This window comes from Malania oleifera, chromosome 5, assembly GCF_029873635.1.
Source record: "Malania oleifera isolate guangnan ecotype guangnan chromosome 5, ASM2987363v1, whole genome shotgun sequence".
In the NCBI taxonomy this organism is placed as follows: Eukaryota; Viridiplantae; Streptophyta; class Magnoliopsida; order Santalales; family Ximeniaceae; genus Malania; species Malania oleifera.
In genome coordinates, this window is record NC_080421.1 from 38,760,501 (window position 1) to 38,784,702 (window position 24,202).

Here is a 24,202-nt window from a genome sequence, read left to right on the forward strand (position 1 = left end):
CAATCCACTATAAGCCTCCTTCATCGACGGAGAAGCCTTTAGAAACGAGAACAAATCCCTATTGCTCACCAAGAACCTTCACACGGGAACCAATCCCTTTTGCTCACCAAGAGTTGCAAGGTTCACCAAGAATCCTTGCAATTCGGTTCACCAAGAACCTTCAACCACGGTTCACCAAGAACTCTTCACAACTCGGTTCACCAAGAACCCTTTGCAATAAGAATATGAATTACAAACAAATCTACTTAAATGAGTGGATATTTGATACAACACAAATTTCACACAAATCTCTCAAGTAATGAATCAACACAAGATTAGAGAGCAAGAGAGAGATTGAGCACAAAAAAGATGAACTAAAATGTAGTGTTCTTGGGAATGATAATTACTAAATGTTAATCACTAAGAATTATGTTTAAACAAGTCTTTGGACTTGTATTTTTAGGCAAAGGGGAGAGCTAGCCGTTTTATGGCCGTTGGGGGTTTAATATAAAAAACCATTTTGAAAACTAGCTATTTTTCGCTCGTTAGGTGTTCTGTTTCTGTCTCAAATCGTTGACGGTTTTCTAAAACCACTGTTTTTCCCTGAAAGTATTCAACATAAAATTTGTGAGATTTTTCCTTAGCTTTCTGTAGATGCTAAGATCACCCTTTTTGGAGTCTTCTAATAAAAGTTATGCTCCAAATACTGAAGGGTGTTTAGGAAATTTAAGAGATGCATAAATGAGGTTTTAAACCCAACCAAGACCAAGTTTTTTTAAAAGATTATAACACTAATATGATAAAAAACTTGTCTCATATAAAAATACATTTGAGTAAAGGATATTTTTATAAAACTCTTGTTTTGACTTTGAAAACTCATTAGTACTAAACTTATAATTTGGTGATATCCTATATACTCTTATGTCCTAGTATGCATATGCAATTTGCTCAATTCTTACTCAATCAACATGTGTGAAACAGAACTACAAGAATTACAAAAAATACTACCTCAAACACTCCCCATTACATATGATTCTACATTAACTTCCTTGGATGTGCTTGGTTCTTCCGAGTGAGTGTCCTTTTGATCTTTCCTACTCGAACGTCTACTCGGTCTAATCTTTGCCTTTGATCCAGTACCTTCATGTATTTGTCACTTGTACTTATACTTAATGTGATTTGTAAGGATATGATACATTTGGAACAACAAATATGTTAATATCATCAAAACACATTAAATATGATTATGTAGCCACTAAGGCTAACAATTTATCCCTTTTTGATGATGTCTAGCCTATTAAGATTTTATTTAATTTTGCATTTGAGTTTGAAATTATCATAGCTTGATATGCAAATATTAGTTTACCTAGAACCACTAATGGTTGTTATCATCAAAACATGACCATTAAGATCATATAGCCACAAAGGCTAACAGGGTCTAAAATGGCGAAGGGTGGTGGGGCCAACAAACCAAAATTTCATTTTGGAGGAAAGATGATAGTATTTCCAATAGAAAAAGGTAAGCCTCATGGGTCTTCATTGTGTTCCAAGCTAAGGTAACTTTGGTGGGTCTATAGCTGACAAGTGAATATTTTATCAATAAATGGAGGTGCCGCCCACTTTTACTAAAAAAACAAAAAAAGTGAAGATTTTATCTAGGTGGAGGATATGAACTTAGTGATGGCACCATATATAAGTGAGGTGGAGATTTTTTGGGTTGGTCCTACTTATATGGTGGATCCCAACTTATTCAAATCATGAAATATAAATAGATAAAAATAAAAATAAGAGGAAGTAGGATATTTGGAAGTTGATCATTGCATGAGGCAGAAATACTTGGTTGTCATGTCAAGCTTGTTTTCAAGGCTAATTTGTTGGTCTTGGTAAGTGGAGGCATATTTTTCGAAGGCATACATGGTTAACTTTGCCAGTAGCTTGGTGTTTTGTTCCTTGAAGGCTCATTGTTTGATGTGTAAGACTTAACTTCCGAAGTATGCAAGTTTCAAAAACATGTCATGAATTGGGGACAATTACTTTTTGGGTAGTTAGACATTATATTCATGTAGGTTCTACATAAGGAGTGAGGTCTCGTTGTCATGCGGGTAGGAAGATTAGTGCGTGTGTGTAAGTTCAAAAGAGAGTGAATTATAAAAGGGGTGGTTCATCTTGGGTTCTTCCTCCTACACAAATTTCTTTTCTTGAGATATGACAAGATTGTAGGTTTTTCACAATTTGAGGAAATAAGTGACACTCTCTTGTTGCATTTTTCTCTATATCTTGATATTAAACTTGTTGGGTTGCCCGTAGATGTAGGCATAGTACCAAATCACATAAATTTCTTATAATTTCATTATCTTTTTACCAATTGCAGTGTAGGAGGTCCTTGTGGCCCAACAGACCCTACATAAACCATAGTTATGGTAAAACAAAGAGGACCATTAGGAGAAAATTGAATCTTCAAAAGGAAAGCACATAACAAAATCAAGAGAGCTAATTTAGAACATAAGAGTTTTAATATTTTCTCTCTTTGAAGGAAGATGAGCAAATCAAGAGATTAGAGAGAAATTGAAAGTAATAAGATTAGCCAATATGACAATAATAGTCTCTTAATGTGTTGTTTTGGATTCAAAAGATACACACACACACATGCACACAGGATCAACTAACCATTTATACTTGTTAAAATGTGTCAAACAATCTGAATAATCAGCCTATCACCAGCCATTGCATAGTTGTTGACACAAGCTACCCAAGCCGGTTGACCTAATTGGTTTAGCTATCTGATAAACCAATTTGCTTGGACTAGTCGACCTATCCATCAACACTATACATGGAACAATTCTTACCTCATTTTGAATTCTTTTTAAATGTAAATACTTTTTTAATAAAATTTGAGGTTTAAAATTAAAGTTCCTCTGTCCCATATGTGATAATAAAGCATGGAGTTCAATCATACAAAATTATAATTAAGAGAGAGATACAAATACAAATGGAAAAATAAGTTCCTCAAACGTTCACAATCTTCCAACTTTTATGTCTTAAAGTCTAGCTGAAGGGCAACTTAAGACAAAGCCAATCATATTAAAGAGTTTATTGTTATCAAAATTAAATTAATGCAAATCTTGGAGCAAGCAAATGCAGTACTCAATACAACTATTTTAATATGCTTTAATCAATTAAATTCAAAACATTTCTAAAAATATCTCAACCAATTTACCTTTATTTTCTTATTTAAAATAAAGTGCATCTTTAAATGGGATTATTATTGTTCCAGGAGAAAAAAATAAAATAAAAGAGAGAATATTCATGGATGTTTGGAAGTAAAAGATAAAATCATATAATTTCAAATTTTTTATTCATATTCAAGCGATTATCAAGTTAAAGTGTAGACTATTATTATCTTTAAAAAAATATGGAATAATTAAGAAAAACTAAGGTCAACATGTATGTGTATTGTATGAGCAAAGCTATGTAAACTAAACCAAACTAATTAATTAAGTTTTTTTTTTTTTTTTTGCTTCACGATTAGAAGATTTAACTTATATGGTGGAATTATCTAATTTTTAAAGGAGAATTTTATAACTTGGAGGGGTTATTATTTGTTTTCATTTGATCATTAATAACTTAATCATTCCTATCATGTGTTTGAGAGTATGAGGTTTGGACTGTCAATTCGGATTTGTGTAAATTTTAGTCAAGCATAAAATAAAATTGTATTGAATTAATTATATACATATTTATATACTCATGTAATGAAACTCAATATCATATAAATAATAATTTTATTATAATTTATATCTAAATCAAGATGGCACACCTTCTCTTATTAATAAAATACTCAAGGGGAAAACTATAAGGTGGTACTTGTATGCTTAAAACCGTAAGGGGAAACAAGTATAAATATGGAAAACTCAAGGGGCTGAGAGGGGTGCATGCATATTTTCACATTTCCCCCAAACAAATCGCAATATACCGAGGAGTTCCCTTATCAATGGGGTAGTATAACTATAACGCTGCGGACTGGCTTCGCCGGGAGCGAGTATCGAAGAGAAATAGAGGATACTGTAAAATGCTACGAGACTGCAACTGAGTAGTCTGAGTTGACTCATTGACGTGCCGAGTAATGTCGCAAGCTATTCATCTCTTCTCTAAAAGCGTTGCAGGTATATCAATTTTCTTCTCGTGCTTGTGGTGTTGAGGTTGTCGTCGTTAGCTTGCTCTGTACCAAGTCGTTTAGGGTTTCGTTGTTGACTGTAAGCTGAATAGAGTTTTTTATTATTATTATTATTATTATTATTTTTAACAATCCTTGGTCGTTCTCTCTGTTTGTCATCTGATTGGCATGTACCTATGTATGTTCAAGTGTCGTTGATTGTTATTTCTTCAATGAATGTTTGTCAATGTGGGATGGAATTTACTGGCTTGCTCGCGCGTCTAATTTTTTTTTTCTGTGTGTGACATTTAACTCCAATCCTTTCTCTTTTCTTCTGAAAAGAGGCGCTCGTCTCCTTTTCAAACACCATCTCGCTCTGAGCTGTCATGGATATGTGGTGGACTGGGGACGAGATTTTCTCTTCTGGTGCTGGTTGGGATTGTTTCCTTGGTTTTTCTGGTGTTAATCTACGAGTAAGTGACAAACAAGAGACAATTTGACAGTGGGTTTTGAATAATAATTACAGCACTAGTAGGAATATGTAAAAATATGAGGTCTTCTATATAGGATATTTGCCTCTGCATAATCTTTTTTATGCAATTTGAAGCTTTTTTTTTTTTTTCAAAAAAATAATCATTCAAATAGAAAAAAAAAAAAAAAAAGCCTAAGCAAGGCTCATTCATTTGTTCTAACAATAGCACAAGGAATTTTAATGAGTTTTTTTTCGCCTCTGTATGATTTTGTTGTTTTGTTGACTTTATAGGAGCTACATGTTATGCTTGTGTAGTGTTTTCTATTTTTCAAAAGAACTTTAGTGCATCTTTATATACAGTAATAATTGGAATTTGCTATCCCCTTCTAAAGCCTTCTCAGCAGTCTAGAGGTCAAAGAATATGTCCCTTACGAGTTCTGGCTATAAAGTATTATGTCTACTAGTATGAGCCTGTGAGGTCCCCTTCTTATGCTTTGTCAGCAATCTAGAGGTCAAAAAAATATGTCCTTTATGAGTTTTAACTAGAGAATCATGCCAATTAGTGTGAGGTCAAGATACATCAGAAATTTAAGGTGTTTCTGCTGCTTTTCTTTCAACAGTGTAAATCTTCTAGACCAATTCTCATTGATGGAGTATATTTGTCAAAAGATTTCATCAATCAAGTAACCAAGGAAGCAGTGCTTTGTCTCTTTACTTGACCTGTACTTAGCGTGAAACTCCAAGAACCAAGATTGTTTGTGAAGCGTGTGTGCGCATCCTAATGCATCTGGTGTGAACCTTGGTAAAATTATGATCAATGTGTTGAAAGGTCAATCTAAAATACCAAATCCAAAAAGCCAACACATTGCACATTGAAGGCTACATATTTGTACAAAAACAACACCTTTTTAGTTGAGGCTTACGCATTTTGAGTATGGGAATGATTGAGAGTTGTCTTACATCTTGAAAATAATTTGAACTTCATAATGTTATAGCTTTCTTTTGGCATGATTTAATGAATTCAAGGTATTAATTTTTGAATAGCCAATGAGTAATATACAAATTATATTTTTATTTTTAAAAACATTTTATTTGTAATTTTCTTTATTCTTAAAAATATATGTAATTTATTTTACATATTTGATCTAAAAATAAAATTCTTAAAAGGCTTTAATGGCATAAGGTTTATTCATCATCTCTTAAGGGTTAAAACGTCTCACCTTATGCCTTTGCCTTTAAAAACATTGATTAGGAATTAGGATACCTGTAGATTTTGTTGGGTCCATATGAATTATACATTGTTGATCATGTGATATGACCATGGTTATTATGCTGTCCCAAGATTTCACACCCCACTTGCAATGCACTCAATGTCACAAATCTTTTCACATACTGTTGGTTCCAAGCCCAGACGTAAAGTAGGAGGATTGCATTAGGTAGCTGAAAGTCAAAGTAAACTTGTTTGATCGCTATGATATTGTTGATTATTCGTTGGGTCATACCCTATGAGCGACATGTTGCACTTATACTACCTTGGTGTAGCAATAAATGGGCAAGGGTGGGCTAGGTCGTTGTCTTGAAGTGGCACACCATGGCGGTGCCTAGATATGGTGTCAAATATGCCAAGATCCTTGCATCATTTCAGATGTAGGCAAGTAAATAAGTTTGTTTTGGAGACTACAGTTATATTTACAACTTGGAATATAGGGACACATATAGGTAAAAGCATGGAGATAGTTGGCACAATTATTAGAAAAAAATTAAAATAATCTGCTTTCAAGACACTAAGTGGGTCAAGGAGAAAGCTAGAGAATTTGAACTTTGGCACACAAGAAAAAAAAAAAAAAAGAATGGGGTAGGAATCATTGTAGACAAAGACCTAAAAGATAGTATTATAGATGTTAAAAGAGTAAGAGATATAATCATAAAGATCAAGATGGTTTTAGGCCAAGATATAATAAATGTCATTAGTAATTAAGACTACTAAAATAGTCTTAGTAGAATTAAAAGACAATTTTGGGAGGATATGGATAGTAATATAAAAGGATATAAGGAAGGAGCTTATTTGAATGGACACATTGGAAAGGACAATAAAGTTTATAAAAGGATATAGACGTGGATATGGAGATGAAAATGAGTTTAGTGATAATGATCTTAGGCTTTGTCATGTCACGGTCTTATTACAATTAATACATGCTTTAAGAAGAGAGAAAACACATGGACCTTCAAGAGAGGACAAAATAAAAAATCAAATAGATTTTTCCCTAATGCAAAGGGTAGATCATATTTCATGTAAGGATTGTAAAGTTATTTCAAAAAGTTTAAATTCAAAAACATGAATCTTAATGTTAGATATGTGTATTAAAAAATGGAAGAGAAAGGGAAACATAAATAAGTGCAAGAGAACTAGGTGGTGGAGCTTAAATGGAGAAAATATAATAAAATCTAATGACAAATGATGAAAGATGGTGATTCAAGAATAGGGGTCAGGGGATAGTGCAAACGCAAACATTCTTTGGAGTAGGATAGCTAGCTCTATTAAAAAGACAGCAAAAGAGATTTTAGATAAATGGAAGGTTATCATTTAGTAAACAAAGTTATTGGTGGGATCAAGATGTCTCAAAAAGCCGTAAAGAAAAAAAAAGTTTGGTATAAAACATGGATAAAATATAGAAATATGGAGAACTTTGAAAAGTATAAAAGGCAAGGAAAAGTGAAGCTAAACGTAGAGCATATAATGAGTTATATGCTAGATTAAATACAAAAGAAGGGAAAAGAAAAAACAAGATAGTATTTACAAAATGTAATTTAATCGTGGTAAGTGAAATATTAGAGAAAAAATTAAACTGGTCAAGAAATTAATGGCATCAGTAGATTTTGACACCTTGGATCTAGTATGCAAGTTGAAGGAGAAATTGAAGATGTAAATATGTAACATAGAGAGTTAAAGTAGGTTGGGTAAAATGGAGAAGTGTAGGCATGTTGTGTGATCATAGAATACTCTTAAAATTAAAAAGGAAAGTTTTATGGCACACCTATAAGACCAATTATACTATATGGTCAAAATGTTAAGCAACTAAGTAACAACTTATCCATAAAGTAAAAATTGACGAAATGAGAATGCTAAGGTGGATAAGTGGCATAAAATTAAAAGATAAATTAAGAAATGAACATATTCATGATAAGTTAGTCATAGCACCTGGAGTATATAAGAGAAGGGAGGGTTGGTTTAGATTGGTTTGATCATCTACAACGAGGCCAAATAGTGTAGCAGTGAGGAGGAGGGAGTTAGTTACTATTAGTGATAGTAGAAGCGATGGAGGTTGACATAAATAACTTAGAATCAGATAGTAAGTATTGAATAGCCCTCAAATTATCTTAGGAAATTGCCCATGATTGTATAAATTGGTGGAAAATGATTTATGTAGTCGACCCTACCTAGTGGGACTTGAGACTTGGTTTTTTGTATTTGTCGGAGATAAAGAGCTCTTACATTTTTTTAGTGAACTTGATTTGATTATCTTTTTTCTTTTTTTCTTTTTAAATGTTTTATTGAGGAGAATATGAAATCATAGATTAGCTGTCGACCAACATCTGACTAAAGTTGTTATTTTGCACTAGTGACAAGAATGGGAGGGGTAATGATGGTGCTTGACAAGACAAAAACCATTAGACAAGTTTAGTAGGTTTACTCTTTCTAGTTTTTGATGACTTGTGGTTTGATGCCGACTCTCTCTTTTGCAGGCTTCCATTTATGCATGATTGGTGTGGCTTTATAATTTTAGGATGCATTTGGGAATGCATTAGTTTGTGTTGTTTCCGCTTTCATTTCCACTCTTTAAGACATTGACCATATGAAACATGTTTTGCAACACATATTATTGGTTCCCAAACAAATTAGAGTTCATGATACACTTGGAATATTTCTACTTTTGAGCAGTATATTTGGGAGACATCCTTGTTTTCTTGACTCAATATAGAATATAGGGGCTGGAGGAAAGAAGCAATTTTTGGTTGTTTTTGAGAGGGTTAATTACCCATAAATTAAAAAGGAAGTTCTATAAAATGGCTATAAGGGCAGCCATGCTTTATAAATTAGAATGTTGGCCAACTAAGTAACAACATGTACAAAAAGTAAAAGCTGTCGAAATGTGAATGTTAAGGTGAATGAGTGGTATAACATTAAAAGAAGAATTAAGAAAGGAACATACACACAATAAACTAGGCACAGCAGCGGTTGAAGACAAGATAAGGGAGGGGCTGCTTATATGGTTTGAGGATTTGAAATGCAGGCCAGTAGCATGCCTGTGAGGAGGAGTGAGTTAGTTATTGTTTCTGATAGTAAAAGGGGTAGGGATAGGCCTCAAATAATCTAGAATGAAGTTGTAAGGACTTATTAGCTTGTAATCTAGCGGAGGACAATGCCTTCAATTGGGTGAATTGGCAGAAAAGGATTCAGTGGCCAACCCCACTTAGTGGGTTTTAAGGTTTGTTGTTGTTATGTTGAGTTTTCTTGCACTCCCAAAGACAAGCCTTAAGGCCTATCACAATCACTAATTGATTATCTTTGTTTATTTCAATATATCACTCGCTACAAATTGCGAATTAAATTGTTTATGAGCATTTAGGATGATTCAGGGGCACTTTTGTGCTGAAGACTGAAGTAGCATGCCTGATGCTACTTAAATAAAGATATAGGCACAGGGTATTTGTCCTCAATATTTGCAGGGCATTTGAGTGAGTCTGATATAAAATCACGAGTCATGACTAGAAGTATGTATTGATGCTTGATACAAATATGAGGTGTCCGAGTCTAATATGAAAATTGTAATTTTCCTAATAGATTCTGATTTTAATATTATATCTCTTCCTTGCCCTATGACTATATGGGATTTTCAGGAATGTTTTGTGACTTTATTTACTTATTTTTTTTGTGATGAAAAATAAACTTGAATGTTTGAGTTGTGATGTTGACTGGATACAAATAGTTATAGAGAGGAGAACTTGTAATTTTAGATTTCCTTACAACTACAGTGCTGCGAAACTAATAAAATCAAGTTGTTATAGAGAGGAGAATTTGTAATTTTAGATTTCCTTTAAGCCATTGACATGATGGTAAAGAAGCAGCCATTAATGGTACCAAGATTTGCTGTTTTTAACATTCTTTTTTCTTCTGTAGTAGGCCATGTTTCTTGTAAGAACAGAATTTTGAATGTTTATGTTACTGTGCACCTCCTGACTGATTTTCTGGGAAGTGCACTCTTTGCTGTGTTTTTTTTTTTACCAAATTGAAAAGTTTTAGATTATATGAAGATGCAAAAGATAGATTGCTATAACTGTGTAGTAATTCGTGCTTCAATTGTCCCTTGATGTCGTGGATAATTAGGAGTATGTCAAATTTTGAAATATCAAACACATGAATATTCTTTATCATGAAAAATGAAGTATGAATTAAGAACCTCCCTAGTCCCTACCTCTCAAAGAAGGACAAAAAGAAGTTACATCCAAGGATCTGGCTTTCTTGAAAAAGCAATTATTTCCAAGGACTAAATGGAAGATATGGTTCTACATGGAAATGAATAGTAAAAAAGGTTTGCTTTCTAAAATACTGGAATTTGGAGCATATTTATTTCCATGGACTTCTCATAGAAAGCCCGTATTTGTGATTGCTCATTGCCCTCTCTCTCTCTCTCTCTCTCTCTCTCTCTCTGGTAATATTTAAGTGGGATGGGGAAGATCTAAGGTTGGGTGGTTGAGCTCATGAACATAACCTCCATTTGTCCTAGACTTGGCAAAATGGATAAAAATCCGTTAATTCGACCCATTTTAATTGACTTATAATCAACCGCTTGCTAAATGAGTCGAATATGATTTTCCATTTTCATATCCGCCTCCTCGGCGGGTCGAGTTGGGTTTATCCGGTGGATATCCGCAAACCTGCTTTATTTATTTATTTATTATTTTTTTCAAGAACAATGATATTTTTATTCAAATAACTGAGCCGTGAACACTATGTGCTTTAGAGAGGATACAAGCAAGGGTATTTAAACACGATTACACGATATAGGTAATAATAAATAAGATATCATAAGTCCCATGATTTGAGATAAAATCTGCTTTGTTGACATATAAGCTCCTTTTGAATCAATAGGCTCTGATTTGTTAGCATATATGATCCTCGGACAATTGACTTTGGATCTTTGATGCTCCTTAGTTTTTATTGTGATGATTTGTCTCGGATCTTCGTCATTTGAATCTGCAGCGGACAAATGTAACTGTCGACGGTTTGATGAATGATTAGTTTTTAATACTTACAGTTTTACTTACATGAATCAAGAGTTGTTAATTAGTATAAACGATTGAATGATTAATATAGTTACTAGAAAAGTTAATACACAAACTAATCGCAAGTTGTCGTATATAACTTAAATTATTATGACACAAAATAAATTATGAATAAAATTATATTTGAGAATGGTGGATTATCCGCCTATCCGCCCTAAATTATCCGACTCGAAACTACTTAATCCGCCACTTAAACAAGTCGAATATGGATTATGATTTCTTCACCCGATAATCAGCCTTATCCGCCACGAATTATTTAACTCGATCCGCTTTGCCAGGTCTTTGCCCCATTCATATAAAATTGAATAAGTGGTTGGATAATATGGTCTTTGACTTTCATAAGATAGCATTCTTAGCAGGTAAGGCTCCTTTGCTTTCTTGGAAAAAAACTTGTTGGAAAATATTTTCCACAATACATTTTCAAGTAAATGATATTGTTTGGATGGAAGCTAGAAATTATTTTCCATTGTTTTAACATTTGATGGTGGAATATATTTTTATCGAGTTTGAGAATGAGTGGAAGTTGTTTTTGGCTTTATGAGAATCTTTTTTTGGTTGGTAGGAAAGCAATCTTTAGGTGATCTGAACATGGGAAAATGCAGAAATTATTCTTGGAACCCCATTTCCCGTGAAAGAATGGATCTTATGCTGATTTTTCTTACTCTAGGACAGTTCAAAATTATGAATGCAAGCTTAAGAGTGTAATATTTGTCAGGTGGTGAATCATGCAAGACATGAGAATTCTATTTTAATCAGAGCATGCATAAAATGTTTTTTTAAGGAAACCTTAGCAAAACATTTGTACCAAATCATCATGTTGGATGATTTGTAGTTACCAATTTGATAACCATCTATGTGTCAAATATTTTGTGAATGGCCGAATGAATTGGCCTTGAGTTCTGTATATTATATATAGACTTTACAAGAATGCTATACATGGAAAGTAAATAAGGTCTAGCATGATTCTAGCCCTATACAAGTAAACTATAATCTGTCAAGCCCTATACATGTAAACTAAATATATGCTAACTGTATAAAATAATGAATTGAAATATAAGGAAATAAATGTGGGCTGAAGCATGGAAAGAAATCTTTTGCTTTGCTGCTTGCTATTTCATTGACAGCCCCCCTCAAATTGATGTGGGTTGATCAACAAGCATCAATTTGCTACTTAGGAAGCAATGTCGATGACGAGTGAGAGCCTTGGTGAAGATATCTGCAATTTGTAATTTAGTGGAAATGTGTGGAAGAGTGATAACACGAGCTTCAAATGCTTCACGGATAGAGTGACAATCGACTTCAATATGCTTCGTGTGCTCATGATAGACATGATTGGCCGTGATCTGGATAGCACTTGTATTATTAGCATGTAGAGGTGTAGGACCGGTCTTAGAAAAATCTCGCTCAACAAGCAAACCTTGAAGCCAAATAATTTCAGAACAAACAAGAGACATCGCCTGGTATTCAAATTCCATCAATGACTTAGAAACTTTGTTTTGCTTCTTACTCTTCCAAGAGATCAATGCATCACCTAAGAACACGCACCAACCAGTGATGGAGTGACGTGTATCCGCACAACCAGCCCAATCAACGTCGCTATATGCAGCAAAGCAAGTAGAATTGCCTGCAGGGAAAAATAAACCACGGGCATAAGTGCCCTAAATGCAAAAGAAATGTCTGGTCTAGTAATGGTGAGATAGACAAGATTACCCACCAACTTCCGGTATAAACTGGGATCAGCAAGTAAGTCACCCTCCTCTTTGCGAAGCTTGACATTTAATTCCATGGAAGTATCAACAAAAGTACCCTTCTGAAGGCTAGTTGTGGCCACCGAGTCACAAGCATACTTATGTTGATTGAGTGAAATTCCTAAGGGACTACGATTCACCTCAAGACCAAGAAAATATGTGAGAGACCCAAGATCTTTCATATGAAAGGACTCTGAGAGGTGAATCTTGAGCTGAGCAAGTAAAGCAAAATCGGAACCAGTAATCACAATATCATCAACATAAACCAAAAGAACAACAATACCCATTTCTGGTTTCCGAAGAAACAATGAAGTGTCATACTTGCTCCGCTTGAATGAAAATTGTAATAAAGTGTTGTAGAATTTATCAAACCAGGCCCTTGGAGCTTGTTTGAGACCATAAAGAGAATGACGAAGTTAACACACATGTGAAGTTGAAGAGGGAAACAAGCCTAGGGGTGGCTTCATATAAATACACTCTTTAAGATCCTCGTGAAGAAAAGCATTCTTGATATCCATTTGATGTAGTTGCCACTCACTGGAAGCAACAATAGCCAGAATCGTATGAACAGTAGTCATCTTAGCCATAGGAGCAAAGGTCTCTTCATAATTGACACCATATTCCTGATTATTCCCAAGTGCAATAAGGCGAGCTTGATCCAGACTTTCATCAGATCAAACCTTGATTGAGTAAACCCATTTACAACCCAAAGGAACAATGGTGGGAGGACAAGGCTCAATGTCCTAGGTGTGATTGGCCTCTAGAGCGTTAATTTCTTCCTGCATAGCTTGTTGCCAACAATCATGCTTGGCAGCGTGGGAGTAGGAAGTGGGAATATCTAAATTGGACAATGTAGCAATAAGAGCTGAAACAGAGTTACCAGAACTTGAAGAGGGAAACCCATACTTGTCCGGGGGTACAGACACTCGAGAAGAGCGATGTACCAAAGGCTCTAGAGGTGTTGCAACTGACTGAATTTAGAGCGTGGTAGGATTAGATTTCAAATGAGCTATTAGTAGAGACTGTGGGCGGGGCTGCATATACACATTACCGAGTTTAAAACGAGGACTGACTGGATGAGGATCCGAGAACTGCTGCTCAGAGGGGAGAATCACACTAGGAGAGGAGGGTACAGAGGACATGGGAAAGAAATGTTGATTTTCAAAGAAAATAACATTCCTAGAAATGTGTGTACGGTGTAATGTAGGATCATAGCAAACAAATCCCTTTTGACACATTGTATCACAAGAATACACATCGAACAGATTGAGCAGATAATTTATGTCGCTCATGAGGAGGTAGATGAACAAAACATACACAACTAAAGGTATGAAGGTTATCGTAACTAGGTTGCTTAGAAAATAAACGGAAAAAGGGAGAATCCATAAGTAGGACTTGAGAAAGTAAACGATTAATCAAGTAAGTAGCAGTTTTCAGAGTCTCAACCCAAAACAAGGATGGAACAGAAGATTCCAGCAAGAGAGTACGAACCACATCTAGGAGATGACGATTTTTCATTCAGCTACTCCATTCTGTTGGGGAGTAGCAAGACATGAATGTTGATGAATAAGGCCTTTAGAAGCCAAAAATGCTTGAAACTCAGTAGACACATATTCACCACTAGAATCTGTGCGTAATGTCTTAATAAAAGCAGAAAATTGAATGTCAACATACGCTAAAAACTCAGTGAAAGTTCGGAAATCCTCAGATTTAGAGCAAATAAAGTAGACCCAAGTAAATCTAATGTGATCATCAATGAAAGTCACATGGTATTTAAATTTTTCGTGTGAATTAACCGAGGAAGGTCCCCAAACATCACTATGGATGGATAAGCTCAAAACACTAAGAAGCTTTACTAGCATGCAAAAGGAAGGGATGAGTTTTGCTTTTACCAAGTTTGGAAGAGGCACACTCAAGAGATAAAGAAGAATGTTCTTTATTACCAAGTAAACCAGAGTTCAATACATGAGATAAGATCTGAGTATTGGGATGACCTAAACGACGATGCCACACCATACTAAGATCTGAAACATTATTACAAGCAAAAGACTTAATAAAATAAATTGGAGAACGTGTTGGAACTGGCAAAAGTAGTGGAAACAAGCATCCCACTTTAGGTCCCTTCGCGATTGGCTCCCTTGTTACCTGGTCCTGCACAACACAACCATTACCAGAAAAATTAACAGCACAATTGTTATCAACTAGTTGACCAACAGAAATAAGATTTGTGGAAAGCTGAGGACCAAGAAACACATTAGTGAACTTAGAAGAGGCATCGCCGACAACAGCTATTGGATGCCATTGGCAATCTGAATTGTAGATTGACCAGCGTAGGGCCGAACATGACCCAAGGTAGTGGGATTATTTGTCATGTGATTAGAGGCCCCCGAGTCCACGTATTAGAGCTTAGTAGAATTGTTACCTTGGAGCCGCATTGCTGTTAATGCTGAAATTAGCATCTGTTGCACCATTTCGGGTGTGCAGTAATTCGCTAGAGAAGGTGCAAGAACAGAAAAGTCACCTGAAGAAGAGCCAAGGGCTGCAAAAGTCAGTGTGAGGGGTACATTGCAGAAGTCTGAAATGCCTGGGCTTGATGATTCTGCGGGCGAATACGACATTCCTTGATAATGTGACGCTTCTTCTTGCACTAAGAGCAGAATTTCTTGGAACAATTAGCAGCGATATGTCCAAATTCTTTGCAGCTAAAACACTGCAATGTGCTAGAATGCGCATGCGGTCCTCACCGTTGAGCAGCATAAGCCACAGGGACAAACCCGGAACTACCATGAGATTGTGCTAGAGTAACTTAAGTACTAAGCGTTGTTCTTGACGAAGTAACTCACCAAAACAAACATCTAGAGAAGGAACAGGAGAGCGATTTAGCAGAGATGAGCGAACAGATTCATACTCGGGGTGGAGTTTCATAAGAAATTGATCATGACAGCTAGTCTTGTGAAGACGTTTAATAATGGAAAGAGAAGCTACAGGAACATCCACAGTAACCAGATCAAAATATTCATTCCAAGGAGTCAGAAATCCCGAATAATAGTCTTGGATGGAATGATTGTCATGTTGAAATATGACAATCGCATGCTCTAACTGAAAATGATGGGCACCATTATCTTAATGATATACTGTTTTTAAATAAGTCCACATGGATTGAGTGGTGCGAAAAGGTCTGAAGTTGGGGACAATATGTGGCTTAACCGAGCCAAGCCAAGACATAATCTGAGCATCAAGCACAGCCCATGAATGACAAGTTGCAGACTCCTTAGATTTATCAGGATTGGGTGCACAATCCGTGCCATCAATATGACCCCAAAGATCTTTTCCCTTCAGGAAAAGTTCAAACTGAAAAACCCACGTAGAATAATTGTTGCCCGTAAACTTGGCACATAGGTGTGGAGTCTATGCTAAATAATGGAGAAAATTGAGAAGCCCAAAAAAAAAAAAACAAAAAAAAAAACAGGTTGTGCCAAAAGAACAGATCACCAGAAAATCTAGAAGCTCAAAATAAACAATGCAGGTACAAAGAAAAACCAAAGACAACCTCCCTGCACTAAAAAATTAAATCTTGAACCAAAAAACTGCACAAAAAATTAAATCTTGAACCAAAAACCTGCTGTGCCGAGAAGATAAGTGCCATAAACAGCAACAGAAAGCTGTTGCCTGCTTGCCGAGAGTCGCAAACAGCAGCAGAAACTGGAGAAATAAGTGGCAAACCAGAAACCTGCTGTGCCTGCTTTCCAGAAGTCACAAGCCTGCTTGCCGAGAGTCACAAACAACAACAGAATTTAGAGAAATAAGTGGCAAATCAGAAACCTACTATGCCTGCTTGCCAAAAGTCAAACAGCAACAGAAAACTGTTGCCTGCTTGCCGAGAATCACAAGGACATAAACTGGAGGAATAAATGGCAACCCATAAACTTGCTGTGCAACAGCCACGCAGCCACAGAAGTACCAAAACAACAGAGAAAAATTCCAGAAGAGAAAACAAAACCACAACAGCCATGAAACCGAGAAGACAAAAAATCGAAGGGAAAAAAAAACCTAGCAGTTGGCTGGCTCTGATACCATGTCAAATATTTTGTGAATGGCCAAATGAATTGGCCTTGAGTTCTGTATATTATATATAGACTTTACAAGAATGCTATACCTGGAAAGTAAATAAGGTCTAGCATGAGTCTAGCCCTATACAAGTAAACTATAATCTGTCAAGCCCTATACATGTAAACTAAATATATGCCAACTGTACAAAATAATGAATTGAAATATAAGGAAATAAATGTGGGCTGAAGCAAGGAAAGAAATATTTTTCTTTGCTGTTTGCTGTTCTGTTGACACTATGTTCCCCTTTTTGATGGGTTTTTTGGTGGTGGTGGTGATTTTGTTTTTGGTTTTTCTTGTTTTTTATTTTTATTTTTTTTTTTATTTTTTTATTTTTATTTTGGTGGGTTGGTAATTTTGGATGGTTACACCACACTGTGCATTATGGTGCATTTGGAGGTAAAGGAATATGAGAGCCTTGGAGGGAAAAAAAACTGTTTGTATAGAAAATAAAAAGTATAGTTGTATACTTTTTTTATTTACTTTTTTGGTTTTTTTTTTTTTTTTTTGTTTTGGTTTTGTTAAATGTTTTTGTGAGCTCTGGAAGCTCTTCCCTAGACCCCTCTTTGGCTTGTGTTTTTTTATTTATGGTTTTTTCTTTTGACTGGTTTTGCCTTTTGTTCTTCAAATGACATCTATTGGTCTCCTCCTTACACATGAATTTTAAAAGAAGAAAAAAAAGGAAGCAAATATGAAATAATAATGTCTAGTATTGGTCACACTTACTTGAGATCATAAAGAGTGGTAAAAGTGCAATACTTGTAGAGGTTTAGATTATGCTACACCAATAACACGACAATATCAACAAACATGCATTAGAGTCCAAGTGTCCAACACCCCACTAGGTGTGTCATGTATATGAATTTACTTTTTCCATTTTGCTCAACATAGAGAGTCGTCATTAGAGAGCTTGGATGTCATCAAAACCTTTCTTACTATCGTCTTCCAAGTTAGCTTCGAATTTTATGATGCTATCTTCTTTCTTCATATACCATGATAGTGAATGACGGCCATGATGGATAATAGTCATAGCAATTTGTATAGATCAAAGGACATCATTCAATCTGAGTAGAGAGAATGTGGATAGGAGGTTTTGTGATTTTGATTGAGAAGAATGTGGCAAGAAACTGATGGGTGAGTGCACTTGTGTTGGTAGTACCATTGATCTTGCAGAGTTTGACCTTGGTGTGGTCTCAATTGAGCAGGTTTGTTTCGATTTGATTGTGTTGCAGCGATAAAGCTTACTCGGACAGGTGGATCTCTTGAGTTAGGAGTCTGATCTTACTGGAAATATTTTGCAATTTTGTTCTCGAAGGGTTGAAGGGAGGTAGGTGGGTAAATGGAGGAGTGTGTTAGGTGTGTTGTTTGATCATAAAATACCTTTAAAATTAAAAGTAAAGTTCTATAAGACAACTATAATGTAGCTATGCTTTGTGGTTCAAAATGTTGGGTAACTAAGAAATAATATGTACAGAAAGTAAAAGTTGCAAAAATGCAAATGTTAAGGTGGATGAGTTGTGTGACATTAAAAGATAAATTAAGAAATGAACATATATGCCATAAGGCGTAGCACTGGTTGAAGACAAGGCAAGGAAGGGGCGGCTTAGATGGTTTGGGCATTTGAAATGCAGGCCTAGTAGTGCACCTATAAGGAGGAGTTAGTTATCGTTTTCAGGCATAAAAAGGGATAGTAATAGATCTAAAATAATAGCTCTTAATCTATTAGAGAAAATGCTCTCAATCGGGTGAATTGGTGAAAAAGGGTTTGTATAGTTGATCCCACCTAATGGGATTTGAGGCTTGTTGTTGTTGTTGTGTGTATATATATATATATGAGTTGGTGGAGGGAAACAATCAGATATCTTCAATCTTAATGGGGTGGATTACAAACAAAGAGATGGAAGGGGTAAGCGTCAATGGAATGAGATCATAGAGAGTGGATATGCCTTGGAGTTGCATGTTCATGGCTGGTGTGAGATGGATGAAAGATGAAGGTTCCTGTCAGGGGAAGGCAGTTTAGCAGCAGTGTCCTGGTGCAGTCAAAGAGAAAAGGTGTAGATCTAGGGTTTCCTGCATGCGAACCATCAAAGAAGAAATAGTGATGGTTGGGTTAGAGTAGTGAACTTCAAGTCTGTTTACACTAATCGTCAGTGGGATGAGATCATAGAGAGTGGATATGCCTTGGAGTCGCATGTTCATGGTTGGTGTGAGATGCACGAATGATGAAGGTTCCTGTCAGGAAGCAGTTGGGCAGCGGTGTCCTGGTGCAGTCAAATTGAAAAGGTACAGATCTAGGGTTTTCTGCATGGAACCATCAAAGAAGAAATTGTGATGGTTGGGTTAGAGTAGTGAGCCTTCAGGTCTGCTTACACTAAGGGGTAATGGGTAATGGATCTAAAAAGGCTAGTCGGCCTATGAATGGTGGATTGCCGATAAGTTGGCCTATGATTAATGAAAATGCTTCATAGGCCTGCTGGGAGAGGTAGGGGCTTGTTCTAAAAGTTACAGTTGATTTTGGCCTGTTGATGAATTGTTGTGGGTCATTTGTTGATGCAAATTACAGATTTACAGGTAAAGCGAGAAGAAGGATCAGGGCTAAATTACAAAAATGTAGCAGAGAAATGTGGAGTGTCCCAGTTATGGCCAAAGAGGGCTCTCTTAAAGGCCATAGTCTAAAACAAGAGTTGCAGGATGAAGTGGCCGTGTGCTTTGACAATATGGATACTGCCTAATTGGAGAGTAGGAAAGATGATGATTCAGCTGCTGCTTCTTCAAATGCAGCAGGTCTTTTCCCAGAAGTTCTTTTTCAAGTTCAGACGGATGGAACATTTGGAATGGATGGCAAAGAATTTGTCAAGGCTGACATCGGGCACCAATAATAATCTTGATACTGAATCTGAATTAGAATTGATTGTAGTGCTTGTGTTCTAGAGCTGTCCAAGAATTGTCCTACATTGAATAAAGGGGATAATAATATGGGAACCAGCAGTGGGGGAGCTTTGGTAATGGTCTGGATGATCAGAACTGTCTTGAAAAAGGATGGGTATTTAAGAGACTGTCGGTTATAATGGTGGGATTAAGCTCGTTGGTTGGGAAAAGCCTGATCTGGAGGGCAGGGCAGAGGGGATGGAAGGAGTTAACAGAAAATTATTTGTAATGGTATTTGAAGGTAAACTGAGGGGAAGTTGATTAAACTTTAACTAGGACCACTGATGGTAGTTTTTGTGTCGTTGAAACTCTGAAGAAATTAGTGGTGAAATCAGGTGAGAATGAGAGCAAAGAGTGGTTGGCTTAACGATTAAAAGAAAAATAAATATTGGATGATGAATTTAATAGTGGACAATTAAGAAGCGGCTTTCTTAGGGCCTGTTGATATCATTGTTGTTTTCTGTTTCCTATCTCTATTTCTGTACAGTGAAGAAATAGATTATAAAAACGCATTTGTTTATGTTGTCAGTTTTATATTTTTGTTGTCAATTTTTTGCTGTTTGTGAAAAAACTAAAAACCAGATTTTATGGTTTTTAGTTGTTTTGGCAACCGTTGCTGGAAATTTTAATATCTAGAAATAGTTCTTTTAGACTAAATCATTCACCATATACACTTTTAAATTAAAATTAAACTAAAATGATCATATGAATTTAAGTATAATTAAAATATAAATATAAATAAATTTCAGAAAATAATAATAAAGTCAATTACAAAATATTTTTACTATTTTTTCAATTGTCATGTCCAATAAAATTTTTATTGTAAAGTAAAATTTGAAAATATAACAAGTTAACAACTAAGTAAAATAATTATAATAATTATAAAATTTTTAATCATATTTTTATGATATTATTTGATTTATGAGCATTTTTAATTTATTTTAATTTTAAAAATATTAACTGAATAGGTTGCTGGTTTTTAGCTTTTAGTTTTTTTTATTCTAGTTTTTAGTTTTTGTTTTTGTAATTTTTGACAGTGATACCAAAGAACTCCTTAGTTTCTGCAAGTTACTCTAGGATAGAGTAGGCAAATGTATTTGTTTCCTTGATGAAGTATTTTCTTATTTGGGAGACTGATTATGAATTTGATAGTTTTGGCATTCTTGCAGGCTTTGGATTATCAGACAGTAGATGTCTTCCGTGCTCTGGAATTTCTGGAAGGGCTGTCACAATTTCAAGTTGCCCTTATAATGTCTACAGAACTTCTTCACAGGCAAAGGCTGTATCATTGAAATGTGCAATTGTGGGGGCATCTTTTGTATGCAAGGTTGGTGGTTCCAGTGGTCAGAGAAGAAACCCAGATTTCTCAAGGTCCAGCAGGCACGGGTATTCCCGAAGCAAGAACAGGCAAAGTGGAGGGAGAGAAGGCCCTGAAGTCTTTGAAGAATCTGAGCTTCTATCTTCAAAAAATGGTCCTCTGCTCTCCATCTCCAGTAGCCCAAAATTCCAAGCCACTGCTACTCCGGGACCAAGGGAAAAGGAGATCGTTGAACTATTTAGGAAGGTCCAGGTTCAGCTCCGAGAAAGAGCAGCAATCAAAGAGGAAAAGAAGATTGAAGCCTTGCAAGGACAAAGTAAAGAAAGTGAAACTGTTGATTCCCTTCTTAAGATTCTAAGGAAGCACTCAGTTGAGCATGGGAAGGGAAGCAGCAGTAGTCATGGCAGAGGCAGAGGCAGCAGCAGAGATTTTATTTTAGAGCAACCTAAACAAAATGGCTTATTTCGTGAAGAAAAAAGCACGACCTTCTTTGAGTCAAATGACATTTCCAATGATGATGCCCAAGAGCCTAATGCCTCTTTTACCAGGCCTGTATCGAAGTTCCAACGTAAATCTCCCATTCCTCGAGCGAAAGACGTGGCCGACGTGGCCATGTATTCCAATAAAGACGCTGTCAATTCTTTCGCCAACTTGAATTCAGGTGAAAATAAAAGGACTAGCCTGGTTGATACGAGTCTGAAGCATGAACCTGAGTACCAGCCTGAGCCTGAGCCTGAGCCTGAGCCTGAAGCCATTTCTGATCCTGAGGCTGAGCCTGACGCTGAGGCTGCCTTTTCAGATGAAGATATTACCCTTTTTGATCCGGATCAAGCCTATAATAATGAGGATAGGGAAGAATGGGAACCAAGTGAAAGTAGGGATTTGACTGCATTGAAGCTTTCAGAATTGAGATCACTTGCCAAGTCTTATGGTGTGAAAAGGTACTCAAAGATGAAGAAAAGTGAGCTTGTGGAGTTGCTAAGCAGTGCAGAGTTTGATACGTGATGCATGGAGAAAGAACTCAGTTAGTTCACAACTTTTTCCGCTACTTGAGAAAGTCTTGGAATGTTTCTTTTTGTTGTCATATCAGTTCTTTTTCTTTAGCTTGTGTAACCTTTAACCATTCCTAATTTTCTCGAGATGGTTGTGGAGGATTTTTGGTAGGGAGAAAATCAAGCTGGCGTTTCCATTTCGCTTTTTGTTCTAATTGGCAGATGGTTTCTGGATGAAAGTTTTAAATGTTTAGTGTGTTCCTGCATTTTCTCCCAGCCCCCCAGTTCTCCTGTGATATGGATCCAAAATGGATCAGGGCTGCTTGCGTTGAATCTCTTTGCCCAGGTTGCATGCAGACAAGAGTCCCTAGGGACCTCATGCTTGTGGGATATTAGCACTGCCACGAAACTAACATACTGCATGATTTCATTGTTTCACAAATTATACATATAGCCAATTCATTTCTTATGTATATATATGTATTTATTTTATTTTATACCTATATAATATATCTTCCTTATCCATGCTTTCACATTAACTACCCCAAACACAACTTAAATAAAATGTTTCCTGAAATTAAACTTTGTTTGAATATTTTGTGACTCTTAATAAGGTCTTATTATTTAATAAATCTCAAGAATATTTTATAAAATAAAATTATAAATACAATCTAAATTATTTTTTATTATAATTTGTGAATAATAAATTCTAAGTATAATCAAATATCTGTAATATTATCTTTGATTATTGTAATATTTTTATTAACATTATCAAGTTGGTAGTTACAACATAAGAGACTTAAAAAAAAAAAACTTATATTATTATTATTATTATTATTATTTTATTATTATACAATGTTAACATCACTGGTTTGACCCACCGATCCAACCAGTTTGACCAACCTAGTGGCTTCAACAAGTCGATCACCAGTCTGAGTTTTAAAACCATGCCCACACCCAATTCCTTTTCTTGGCTGTTCAAGTGGCGTTAGTCCTTAGGTCACAAACATTTGACGATTCTTATTTGCAATTACTCTCTCTCTCTCTCATGCTTTTTTGAGTTTGAAGATTGATCTAGGCTATCAATTCCGAAAAGGAAGATCCATAATTGTAATGACCCGAATAATAATGGTATTTAAATAATAAAGAGGGAGGGAAATGGAAATAGAAACAGAAGGAGGCAACTGATTTCGTCGACAACATTGCACTTTGGGAGTAATAATCGAGGAATTTAGATCAAGGACTCGTCGACGAACACAGGGGATTCGTCGACGAGGATAATATAGGGTCTCGTCGACAAGGGTAAGTTTTGTCGACGAGAAGATACCGAGAGGGGTTTTGGGGCAACTCTGAATTTTGTCGACGAAGGGGAGAGTTCGTTGACGAGTTCGTCGATGAAGAGCCTTCTTGACCTCATCGATGAGGTGACGTGGCTCGTTGACAAAGGCCAGTGTATAAATAGCCCGAACTTCATTTTTAAGCATAATTTTCGGCGCAGAACTCTCTCTCTCTCTCTCTCTCCTCCCTTCGGTCTCCCCCTCCTCTCTCTTTGATTTCGGTCCCGTTAGTCGCCGGATCGATGATCTGAGGTCACCACGATGCTCTTGGGTAAGTTCTCTTCAAATCTGTCGGAGCGGATCATTGGTGGAAGCTAATTGAAATTCATTCCTGAGTTGAGGTAAAGTTTTTTATTCGAAATTTGGTCTTTCCACAGTTAAAGGAATTGATGTACTCGAATAAATACTGAAGTTTAGTTTTAGAAATTATCATTTTCAAGGTACTGCTTAGGGTTTCCTACGGGTGTAAGACCAGTATTATAGAGGAGCTTTTCAGTTGCTAGGTAAGGGGATAAATTAAAACAGTTAATTTTTCATTGAAATTATTATTATTTAATAGTAGAATAATTTTCAGAAAGCATGTGATTATATATGAGTATAATTGAGAAAATGTAAGTTTGGGAAAATACTGTAATTGTATAGGAATGTGATTTCAGAACGGAATATATGGTTTCATTCAATTGGTGTGGCGTGAATATTATTTTATAAATATATATTATACCATGTTAAGTTAGATTTGCAAAATAAAGCATGTTTACAAATCTTTTCAGGAATAACATGATAAACGCAGTAAATTATGATTTCAGAATATATGATATGTTTG

General features: G+C 35.7%; 1 protein-coding gene across 1 annotated transcript; it reads left to right on the forward strand.

Moving 5' to 3' along the window:
* Window positions 1-3,904: 3,904 nt before the first annotated feature.
* LOC131156180 (rho-N domain-containing protein 1, chloroplastic) lies at window positions 3,905-22,257 on the forward strand. The gene is made up of 2 exons (XM_058109644.1): window positions 3,905-4,142; window positions 20,902-22,257. Exons 1-2 carry the CDS (start codon window positions 4,103-4,105, stop codon window positions 22,053-22,055), a joined length of 1,194 nt encoding a protein of 397 aa, XP_057965627.1. The 5' UTR covers window positions 3,905-4,102; the 3' UTR covers window positions 22,056-22,257.
* The last annotated feature ends 1,945 nt before the right edge of the window (window positions 22,258-24,202 follow it).

Coding starts and splice junctions, on each gene's coding strand:
- LOC131156180 (XM_058109644.1), top strand. CDS start 4,103: ATGTCGCAAGCTATTCATCTCTTCTCTAAAAGCGTTGCAG. Junction 4,143..20,901: donor CTTCTCTAAAAGCGTTGCAG/GTATATCAATTT, acceptor GCATTCTTGCAG/GCTTTGGATTATCAGACAGT.